The sequence below is a fragment of the Rhinopithecus roxellana genome, chromosome 6 (genome assembly GCF_007565055.1).
Source record: "Rhinopithecus roxellana isolate Shanxi Qingling chromosome 6, ASM756505v1, whole genome shotgun sequence".
NCBI lineage: Eukaryota > Metazoa > Chordata > Mammalia > Primates > Cercopithecidae > Rhinopithecus > Rhinopithecus roxellana.
Window position 1 is genome coordinate 142,185,067 of NC_044554.1, and position 12,168 is coordinate 142,197,234.

The window sequence follows — 12,168 nt, forward strand, 5'->3', positions numbered from 1 at the left end:
GGTTTTAAATCTTGACAAAGAATGATCAAAAATACTATACCATTTCTATGTTTAAAAGGAAAAAAAATGATATAGTGATAGATATTCTGGTTCCCTATAAGCATGTGTCAGGAGCAGGCAGAGTGGTAAGGCAGGAAAGAAGGGCCATAAATTCCCTTAGATTCTGGGGAAAAACTGCAGCTGCATCTGTTAGCCTATCATGCAATTCAACTCAACTAAATGTTAGGGGATGCAACATAAAAATTAGACATTCTTTCCACCTTCACTGAATCACAATCTAAAACAGGTTCATACAGTGTTGCAGGCAATGCTGAAATCTAAATTTTCTTAAAACCATAATAAACAATTGTTTTTATATAAATTTGCGGGCAAACTCAGTCCTGAACTTGAACTGGCTTAGAAGCTTTATAGCCTTTATTACTGCTTTGAGCATAAACATTTACGCATCTTAAGTTTCACCTTGTGGTGGAATCCAAAATCCCACCTTTGGGTTTCTACTGGAACTCTACCACTGGCTTTCCTGGGCCTCCAGCTTGCAGCTGGCAGATCGTGAGACTTAGCCTCCATCATCACATCAGCCAATCCCTCATAATAAATCTATGTATACATCTTATCTGTAGCTCTGTATATCCTACTGGGTCTGTTTCTCTAAATAACCCTGATTAATATATTAGGAAAATGCCTACAGGTAAATATACAGCTCTCATAGTATGCTATATGCTATATTATATTTTGGAATTTTGGAGTTTTCTCTTTCCTATGCCCAGAGAGGCATTTCCACTATCAGAGATAGTCTTGAGTACAAGTCATAAATGGAAGGGGTAATCTCAGGTGAGCAAACAAGTATTTGCAGCTGGGAGAGCATCGTAAGACTTAAAGCTCTTAATGCAATATAGATATTATTTAGAAATAAATAACCTATAAAAGACTGAGGAGCAGGCTAGAGGAAGATGTCTGGAATTTAATGTACAAACTAATCAACCAGAGCTCCTGTTAAAATGCAGATTCTGATTGAATGAGGTGGGGGCTGAGATTCTTGTTCTCAGGTAATCACAATGCTACTGGTCTAGGGCATTCACAGAGTAGAAAGGCCCCAGAGCAGTGATCCTAGAAGTGTACCAGAAGTATCAGAATCTCCTGGGAAGTTATTGGATACACAAACCCTAAAATATAAAGAAACTAAAATTTTGTTGACCTAAATGAGTTGTGTAAATACCTTCCCTAAGAATAAAAGTAGAACATGTTTTCAATACTTTAAAAATGAAAGTAGCAGACCAGAACCTATTACATAAATAAAACCCATTTCTGCAAACAATTTCCAAAGTCATAGCTCCTGCAGTAACACTTGCAGTATAGGTTTTTACATTTTAAGAAGCCTCTGATAATATGAGGCCAATTATTACAATTATATTTCTCAGTTGAACTACTAATTGTTAACAAAAAAAAATCATTTCTATTTTTCCTACGTAGTACATGCAAAGCTCTGTGAAGAAACCAAACTGAGTTTTATATTTCCTTGTATTGAGGACATGACAACCACCTCATGGTTCAGCTGACTTTTCCAGAGTAATGTTTACACACTGCTTGGTTGATATGTAAATATATGTCAACATTTTGATTTATAGCTATAAATGATCTGTTTACATACACACAGATTCATAAGTTATAGTACATTAATAGTTTAAAACAAAATATCCTTGAAGGACAAAGAACTTGAGGGCAAATCACAAATACATTATCATGATCAGAGAAAAGATTTTCATTTTCTGAATGTGAAATCCGTAGATGGTTACATAGGGTTTCCCAAAATTGTTTAATAAGTTGATGCACTCAGAATGCAGATTCAGTACATTTTTTAACTTCAAAAAAGTTTAAATTTAGAAGTTCACCTCTCAATGAAAATATGAGCATGTAGTTCTAGCCATAATCTGTTTTCAAAGAAACCAGTTACTAACACACTGTAAAGCATCGCATGTATTTCAGGATTGAGGTGAACATCTCTGATTTTGCTAGGAGTCCGTATTTTAAAATAGTGGTTCTCTATTAGTGGAAATGTTTTTTTTTTTTCCCCCTAGGGAACATTTGGCAATATCAGGAAACATCTTTGACTGTCAAAACCAGGGGAAGGGGAGTGAGGGATGGGTACTTCTGGCAGCTTGTGAGCAGAGGCCAGGCATGCTGCTAAACCACTTGTAATGCACAGAATAGTCCACACAGCTTAGAATTTTCCAGACTAAAATGCCAAGATAGTGCCAAGACTGAGAAAGCTGACTTAAATAACAGGCTACAAAAATACAGAAAGACTGTCCCTAGTGCATCTTAACTACATTCCTTGCACAGTGTTAAGCAAAATAACAAATACTTGTTGCTTATTAAATAAACTACCTCTATTTAGCTGGGATCTTTGAGTCAGAGATGAAAAAGAACTAAAAAAGAGTTATCACACCTAAGATATCTATAATTACAAAATTGCAGTCATTGTCAGAACCCAAAAGAAACTTTAAAAATCACCCTGTCCAGCCTAATTTCTCCATTTAGGAAAAATAATGTTTCTTACATGGAAGATGCTGTCTAATGTACTGATACGACATTGTTAACGGGAGAGGGCAGCCCTCCTCATAGTAAAAATGAAGTGAGATCTTTACAAAATTATTAAAATCAGGTTTTGCTATTTTCCTTCTAATAGTATCAATGTCCCATACTTCCCTCAAGTTAATAATTTCCTTTATAAAAATTAAAATCAATGTGGTATCATAATAACTGCTATTTCACTAGCATGAAACAACATAAAATGTAATTATTTTCAAAAAACATATCAGAGACTTCAGTGGCCTACAGGCTTTTCTGCTTTCGAGATTGCTGGGATTTAAACTGTCATGAGAAATTCCGAACTGGCTTACATTTTTGAAACACAGGAACTGACAGTCATAAGGCCAAACATACCCTTAATAATCGATTCAGCCGCATACAGATCTCGTTTGTAGGTCACCTAAAGGACAGATAAACTTCATTAGACTTAACAGAGCAGGAAGGAATGTGCAGGCAATAAAATAACGCCCCCAGGGAAATTCTTGATTTTTCAGAAGCTATAAACATGTAATACTGACATTTTCTCAATTAGAAAAGCATCAGCAAATTCAAATAAAATATATTCTATTTCTACAAATGGCTGATTTGTTTTTAAATCTTTGAATAAATTAAGATATTATGTGGCAGTGGTTACTGAAATCTTAATGTAACTCAAGTATTATACTTAAAGAAAATGTGGCATCATTTAAACAACAGTGTTAACATGACTGCATAAAAATTAGGCTTTATACTAGAAAAACAAAAGGTACGGCAGAAGTCTCCGTATAACAGAAAAAGTCACCAAGTTGCAAGTCACCAAGTCACCAATTAGCTGAAATAATTCTGAAAGGTCAATTTATGTCAAGAGGCACTTTCTTCTGAATTACATATATCTGTATGTACCTAGGTAAGATTCACCTTGTAAGATTTTTATTAAAATGTCAATAAAATAAAAAGAGCCTATAGGGTACCACTATGTGCCTAAGAACAATGATGATCTTTCCTTAAAAATATGCAGCCTCCTCCTAATTGTAATCTGTTCCTTGTAATGTGTGTGTCTGTCCTATGGCAGATACTTCACAGACCCCCATCCAGTGAGCTCAGGTACAGAACATGTAAGTGCACTGTGTTGCAGAATTCTATATCACAGAGCTGAAATACATAGTAAATAATGACACAGTATTAATAAGCTTTTATTAGGTCCTAGAAACTACACTCAAGTACCTAGGTATTTATGATGCAAGTGTTCTAAAAACCCATTTTGAGAAATTCCCACTATATTATTACCTCACCATGCCTAAACTCAGCTGAAATAGCACACAGAAGCAGAATCAAACAAAATAGAGAAAAACAGCTGAACTAGGTGAGTGCCAGGTGTCGGGATGGAATTTCACCTGTACAGGTGAAAGGTACAGAACCTTTCCTCTTCTTCAGGTGGCCCCTGAGGCTCTAGTGAGCACAGTCTGAAAGCCAGCAAATTAGAGGATTGAAGTTCTTTCTCATCACTACAGGACTGATTTTTTTAAGTAATTTTTCATTATAGAGTATTGTGCAAGGTCAAAGGAAGCCTACTGATTATGCTAACAGAACAAAAGGAACTTCAATACTCATTATCAGGCTGTTGGTTTTTTTAATTAAAATAAGGACAAACCATATTGTTGTAAAAGTTAGACGGAAAAAATGAATAACCCATCAATTGAGAATTACCACATTTTCCAGTCATACTGCTTTTGAAGTATGTTAGTTATGTAGGAAAAAAATAAGGCTAAAAGTACATCAAAAGTCACCAGTTTGGGTTGGCATGTGCTTGTTTAAGAGATACTATATACCATTTCACTTTTTTTTTTTTTTTTTTTTTTTTTGAGACGGAGTCTCGCTCTGTCACCCAGGCTGGAGTGCAGTGGCCGGATCTCAGCTCACTGCAAGCTCCGCCTCCCGGGTTCACGCCATTCTCCTGCCTCAGCCTCCCAGGTAGCTGGGACTACAGGCGCCGCCACCTCGCCCGGCTAGTTTTTTGTAGTTTTTAGTAGAGACGGGGTTTCACCATGTTAGCCAGGATGGTCTCAATCTCCTGACCTCGTGATCCGCCCGTCTCGGCCTCCCAAAGTGCTGGGATTACAGGCTTGAGCCACCGCGCCCGGCCTAGCATTTCACATTTTAATAGATTGGTTGAATTGCCTGAACAACTTTTTATCTGTGTTACCAAGTTAGCTGCTACTTTATTTCTGGATGGTAAGGTATAGTTTTGGTCCAGGATTTACCTGCCAGGATAAAGGAATAGCAGAGGAATCTATTTTGGATAGAAGTGCAGTAGCCCACTTCACTAAACAAAGTTTCTGTACAAATCTAGTAGTTAGCTAATCTGGAGGATAAACACTTCAATTTCATAGACACGGTAAGGTAATAATATGGTGGGAATTTCTCATTCCTATCACGTCTACATGTTGTTCTTTCTGTGTTGAGACATAAAATAGTTAAAAATCTTTCAGACACAGCCAGTTGGCCACTATCTTCAATAACTTAAGATGACACATAATGTTCTCCCATCTCTCCCTTCACAATAAATAGGCAAAACCTACATTTCAAAGATAACAGAATGTTTATTAGGTATAGATTTTTCAGAACTTATTTCCTTACCAATCATATACGTGTAGAAAATATTCTTTTCTGGACACCTGTATAAAATGCTGGATAACTATATTAAAATATCTGAAGAGAAACAATTTCACCATATTGTGTTTTTGAAGTTACAAAAACCAAATAGAGACTATTTTGTTTCTTTGGATTTTAAACAGATGCTGAAATACTTGGACCTAAAAAAAAAAAGTGTATTCCCCAACAAAAGGAATCCTCAAAAGTCGTTCATTCCAATAATACTGTGATTATACAAAAACTTCAGGAACTCCTAAAAAAACACATTCAGACAATGGAACACAGTGGTTAAATTTCTTCAGTAACTGGTTATCAACCTTGTATGGCTTAAAGACAGTTTTGACATTTAGAAACAAGACATCTGTTCAATTAAGCCTGTACAGTGTAGTAAGAGACCAAGCTAATTAAAAGTATATGGGGTCAAAAATATGGTACAACTCTAAATTAAAGGGACTCAAGTTGTTATGCAGACTAGATGAAATCTCATCAAAATAAGAGTGTTTACTTGGGCCTGTCAAAGCAAGATTACTCCAGGGAAGCATGACAGCTGATCCCTACTCCCAGAACCAGTTCTGTACTCCTTAGTGCTCATTACCCTGCGGGGGAGTGGGGTACTGTGGTCATTTTCTACCCTGCATGGTATTTGAAAGAATAAAATCTGATATTATCTCCAGATCCCAGAAGAGCTAGCACAGGAAGGTGACATCAAGCCAGAATGTTTACTTTTTACTTTTACCAAAACGTATTTATAAAATACAAAATACAGACCAGCTTGGCCAACACAGTGAGACCCCGTCTCTACTAAAAATACAAAAATCAGCCATGTATGGTGGCATGCACCTATAGTCCTAGCTATTCAGGAGGCTGAGGCAGAAGAATCACTTGAACCCAGGAGGCAGAGGTCGCAGTGAGCCGAAATCTTGCCACTGCACTCTAGCCTGGGCGACAGAGCAAGACTTCATCTCAAAAAACATAAATTAATTAAATTAAATAAAATACAAAATAATCCTCCTGGGACTTCTGGTGGCAACCGAAATTCTACTACTGAAATTCTAGTACCACATGCATTCCTCAGAAATTTCAAGTCACTCTTTAAACCAGTGCGAAGTGAACTCCCTGACTTTTGAGGGGAAAGGGAAGGTATATTGCTCCATGTTTCAGAATCCTCCTTTGCTTTGCGCTGTTCCATGGTAATAAAATGCCTCAACTATGTCCAAATGTGTATTTTACTGTCCGATTTTGAATCATGTTTCAAGTACATGGCCATGCCGTCTGAGTCCAGCATCTTTGGAGATAGTGTAGAATTAGGACACTAATTTCAAAGCATAAACTCCACTGTTGTGTAAAACAAATACTCTCGTCATACAAAATAAGATTACAAAATTAAAGTAAAAGCCTAATGACAAATCTTACAATGTTATCAAAGGGGGTTAAATAATTAGCTATCAAAATACCAAAAAGAGAAGTCAAAGATGAGATAAGAGGCAGAAAGAGAAAATAGGGACCCTGAAAAAAAACTGCAATATTTGCATTCTAGTATCACCTCACTTAACAGGAAAATAAAATATGATACTAAAAAACAAACCAAAAGCCCTCATAACGTCTATCTGTAAGACATTTTCCCCAATCCAGAGCATGACAGGCCTTTTAGGGTCCACGGCATTATTCCAATCTCATTCATAAGAGTAAAGTTCTCTACTTCCATTCCATGTCAAAAGTGATGCTATGATGCTGATTTCTAGGGGACCTCACCCTTTCGGCATGTGTTTCCCAGGCCTGCTACAGTGAATTACTACAAATTGGCAGGCTTCGAACAACAGAAATTTGGCTGGGCGCGGTGGCTCACGCCTGTAACCCCAGCACTTCAGGAGGCCGAGATGGGTGGATCACAAGGTCAGGAGATCAAGACCATCCTGGCCAACAAGGTGAAACCCCGTCTCTACTAAAAATACAAAAATTAGCTAGGCGTGGTGGTGCGCACCTGTAGTCCCAGCTACTCGGGAGGCTGAGGCAAGGGAATCGCTTGAACAAGAGAGTCGGAGGTTGCAGTGAGCCAAGATTGTGCCACTGCACTCCAGCCTGGTGACAGAGCAAGACTCAGTCTAAAAACAAACAAACAAACAAAAAACAAATATTTATATTCTCTCACGGTCTGGAGATTAGACATCTCAAATCAAGATACAAGTAGGAGCCTCTGAAGGCTTTTGGGAAGAATCCTTTCCAGCCTCTTCCTAGCTTCCAGTGATGGCTGGCAACCCCTGGCTTGCAGATGCATCACTCCATCATCACATGGCCTTCTCCCTATATCTGTGTCTCTTCTATTCTTGTACAGATATTAGTCATGGTGGCTTTAGGGCCTACACTACTCCAGCAGGACCTCATCTTAACTTGATTATATCTGCAAAGACACGATTTCAAAATAAGGTCACATTCACAGGTGCCACAGATTAGGACTTGAACATACCTTTTTAAGGGACAGTTGAACCCATAACAACATCCCTAAAAAGGGACTCACCAGTGGAACCAAGAGAAGCACTGTGTGGAAAGGCCAATCAGGTTAGCATGCACTAATATTTGTTGCACATAAAAGGGGAGCAGAGCATCAAGACATACCTGAGGACTAACACTCTTGCTGGAGAGAACAGAGAAATATGAACATCCCACCAAAAAGAAAACACTGAAGATGGAATGTAACATTCAGAGAGCAATGTGCTGCTTCCCTTTCATCCACAGATCTCAATAGTGCTTTACAAAGGTGATGAAGGCTCTGAACACGCACAAGAGGTAAATAATCATAGCCCCCAAAGATGTCAAAAGTGAGACAAGGGATTATTGACATGTCAGTAGCAATAAAACGCCTTAGAGTTTCCACATTTTTTCTTCGTCTTCAAATTAGGCCTGCCAGACAGCCAAAGGAGTTCCAAAGAAATGTGGGTCAGGATCTTTAATGAAGCATCTAATTGGTAATTGCCAAAAATCCTCATAATTAATATCACTGAGCCATATATAGAAAAGGATGAATAAAACGTTTGCCTGCTGGTTGTCATCAACCCAGCAGGCAGGCATTTTAGGTTGTCCTTAAATGAAGAGTAATACTACATGAATTTTCTCTACCGCATAAATTTTCTCTACCAGGCAATAATTCAAACATGTCAATATTTTGGAGTCTTAGAATTCAACATTTTAAATATTTAAGATTATCCTGAGACAATCTTAGCATGCAGTGAGGCTGATCACGCTGCTGTGCAAAATAACTGATCAACTTATAGGGCTGTTTCAAAAATCAGTAAGGAAATATGCTTATAGACTCCATTAGAATGAATCTTTACTAATCAGATTTTGATGCATGTTTCATAAAGATTTCCAAAGACTACAAGCAATATTTCAAAAGCAGCAGTATGTATTTCAAGATTATGAAATAATCTTATTTCCAAATGTACTTATTTCTTATTTCCAGACTCTTATTTCCAATGTCCTGTTCAATTCAACTAATGAAACAAAGAACACACTCTAAACCATCCCTGGCCTTGATAAGAAGCTGCAGTATGATAGTGCCATTATCTTGTTTGCAATAAGTACTCTATTCCCTCCAAAAGAGGTCAGGCCAAGCATGGTGACTAACACCTGTAATCCCAGTACTTTGGGAGGCCGAAGCGGGCAGATAGCCTGAGGTCAGGAGTTCAAGACTAGGCTGGCCACCATGGTGAAACCCCATCTCTACTAAAAATACAAAAATTAGCCAGGTGTGGTGGTAGGCACCTATAATCCCAGCTACTTGGGAGGCTGAGACAGGAGAATCACTTGAAATCGGGAGATGGAGGTTGCAATGAAGTGAGACAGCACCATTGCCCTCCAGTCTGGGCAAAAGAGTGAAACTCCGTTAAAAAAAAAAAAAAAAAAAAAAAAAAAAAAAGTAAGTTAGCCATTAAAGGAGCTGGGCCCTGCCACAGGAAACAGTCTAATTCCTCACAGTGGGACAGAGAGTGGATCCAGCCACTACCCCCACTAGGTCAGAACTGTTGCAGATGTCCTTTTAATCCAGTTAAGTTGGAGCAACCACCCAGGGCCTGAAAGGAAATGTTGATACTGCAGGCAAAGGTGTAGCTTTAATCCAACTGAGTGAAGAAAAAAAAAAAAGACTATTGATATGGTTTGGATCTGTGTCCCTGCCCAAATCTCATGTGGAATTGTAATCTCTAACAATGCAGGTAAGACCTGATGGGAGTGATTGGATCATGGGGGCAGATTTCCGCCTTGGAGCTGTTCTGCAAGTCAGTGAGGCCTCAAAGTGTCTTATTCCTCCTTTGCCTTCTGCCATGATTGGAAGCCTCCTGAGGCCTCCCCAGAAGCAGAAGCTGCTATGCTTCCTGTACTGCCTGCAGAACCATGAGCCAATTAAACCTCTTTCCTTTATAAATTACTCAATCTCAGGTATTTCTTTATATCAATGTGAGAACAGACTAATAAAACTATCTACAGAGAGGAAGAAAAAGAAAAAAGTGAATAAACCAATCACAGGTTAAAATGAGATGTGTCTGAGTAAATTATCTCCAAGTGAATTTTCTTGAAGCCAAGCAATAGAAGGGATACTACACATTGATGATTCAGTAAACCCGTGAGATTCCCTTAACTCCCACTCAATGCACTACTGGTTTTAAATGTACACCCACACAAACACATAAAAGCACAGAAAAGAACCCAAGCAAGGTATCATCCCTCTTACCTTCCAGAGGTCTGGCGATCCTTCTACGAGTTTGGCTTTAGTGCGACAGTATTTTAGGGCCAATTGCAAACACTCAGTTCCAAATTCCAAGTCATAGTCAGTACACTGGTGTAGAAACAACAACAACAAAAAAAAAATTAAGCTAAAACACGATTTTAAGTAAAACTAAGGCTTTTATTTCATAATCAATTGCAAACAAAGGAAGAGCCTAGAGGGCTCAAACTATTTAATCAGCTACTGATAAAGTTATAACATCCCCATTAGCTAAAAACAAAACAGTGAATAGGAATACTGCAATCATCACATGAAGCAAAACAAATAGTGAATAGGAATAGTGCCATCATATGAGTTTTGAGATTCCTCAGTAGTTCTAGGTGTAAAATAAATGTAATACTTGGTTTCCTGTGCTTATAAGTTACCTTTCCAAACATGTTTATAAAATGCCTGAAGGTATAGCTGAGGATTATCATAACTGTTGATAAATATATATCTACAAAATCTTAATCTCATATCTTGTATTTATATCAGGTCATTTGCAGGTCACAGTTCTCTTGTTTTAATTAAAATATCAATATCTTTTAATTATTTACATTTTGTTTATAAACATGGAACATTTAGTCTTTCATTGTGAGAAAAAGTGTAAAGATATAAATTCAGTAAAAATAAAACAATTTTTAGCATTTTAAGCAGAGCCATTAAAATAACCAAGTAATAATCCAATTCAGCTGAACAATACTCAGGGTACCTATCCTGTCTCCAAGTTCTATTTTAAGTACCAGATATATAAAGGTAAATGACACATGTATTAGGCCCTCAAGGAACTCAGGTCTAGAAGGGGAGGCTGGCATCTAACAAACAGTTTGTAACAGAACCTGATAGATGCAGCACTAGAAGAATGTCTAGAGGTAGACATTTTATCCATTCTCAGTGGATAAAATACTTAATTCTATGTGAGGGCATCAGGAAGGCCTATCAGAGGAAATGGCTTGATCTCCAACAGTAGAATAAAATTGAACGAGGGGGATTATGTTTAAATCAAAAGGTGCCATGCAAAGGTATGGAGGTTTGAGACATTTGGTAGACTAATTTTTTTTTTTTTTTTTGAGACAGAGTCTTGCTCTGTCACACAGACTGGATCCACCATGCCCAGCCAAGACTTATTTTAGAAAGCATATCCATGTAAGGATTGCAGGAAGACAACAAATATGAATATGGTATCAAGCACCCCTTGCCAAAGCTGTTTTATTACACTGAAGGTTACAAAATTCTAACTGTAGTGATTTGTAAAATTAGTGAACAAAATATAACCAGATATGCATAGTCTTAATTTGACCACGAGTCCCATTTTATACCTTCTCTTTTTATATACTACATAAAACAACATATATGTAGGTATCCTTAAAAGACTACTATGAACAGTAGTTACATTCAAATAAGTTGTGATGAGTGTTGGTAAACCTTTGTTTTGTACTTCCAACATCCGTACCACATGCAGTTGTTTGTGATTGAGATGTATGTACAATAAACGAAGTCCTCTTTAACATATGGTTAAATCTTAAAAATGACTAGCAATAACATTGACTCTTTCTGAGTCACTCCAGAGGGGCAAAATATCAAACACATCCCTGGATTGCCTTAAAAGTACTCACACGTGCCATATTGAGAGGAGTCCATAGAAACAGGTACTTCCTATCTCAGGTAGTGGTATGAAACATACTTGATGCTGTGTTCCCACCCACAGTGCCACCAGGCACTGTCCTAGCCAAGAGTGCAAAAGCCTGCAAATTGCATGAAGCCTTTAGGATTCCAGTCACCAGTGTCAAAGGGAAACATGGACAATTATAGGTTAAGTACATTTGAAATATATACAGAAAATGGAGGCTGGGCAATCTTAGACTAGTCTGAATTTGTTATTAAATAGGCTAATATTACAACTGAGATTTTCATATTTTTTGCAAGAAAATCTTTCTTAGCAGTCAGTTCAAAAAATCTATGCTTGGCTGGGCACGATGGCTCACGCCTGTAATCCCAGCACTTTGGGAGACCGAGGCAGGTGGATCACCTAAGGTCAGGAGTTCGAGACCAAGCTGGCCAACATGGTGAAACCCCGTCTCTACTAAAAATACAAAAATTAGCCGGGCGTGGTGGCAGATGCCGGTAATTCAAGTTACTCGGGAGGCTGAGGCAAGAGAATTGCCTGAATACAGTAGGCAGAGGTTGCACTG

General features: G+C 37.9%; 1 protein-coding gene across 1 annotated transcript in view; it reads right to left on the reverse strand.

The window, feature by feature from the left end:
• CRPPA (CDP-L-ribitol pyrophosphorylase A) overlaps window positions 1-12,168 on the reverse strand; it is a 348,299-nt gene that overhangs the window by 223,225 nt on the left and 112,906 nt on the right. The window contains exons 4-5 of the mRNA XM_030933230.1: window positions 9,944-10,048; window positions 2,944-2,989 (exon numbers count right to left, since the gene is read on the reverse strand). Of these exons, the coding sequence (XP_030789090.1) occupies window positions 2,944-2,989; window positions 9,944-10,048 (151 nt within the window). The remainder of the gene's footprint in view (window positions 1-2,943; window positions 2,990-9,943; window positions 10,049-12,168) is intronic.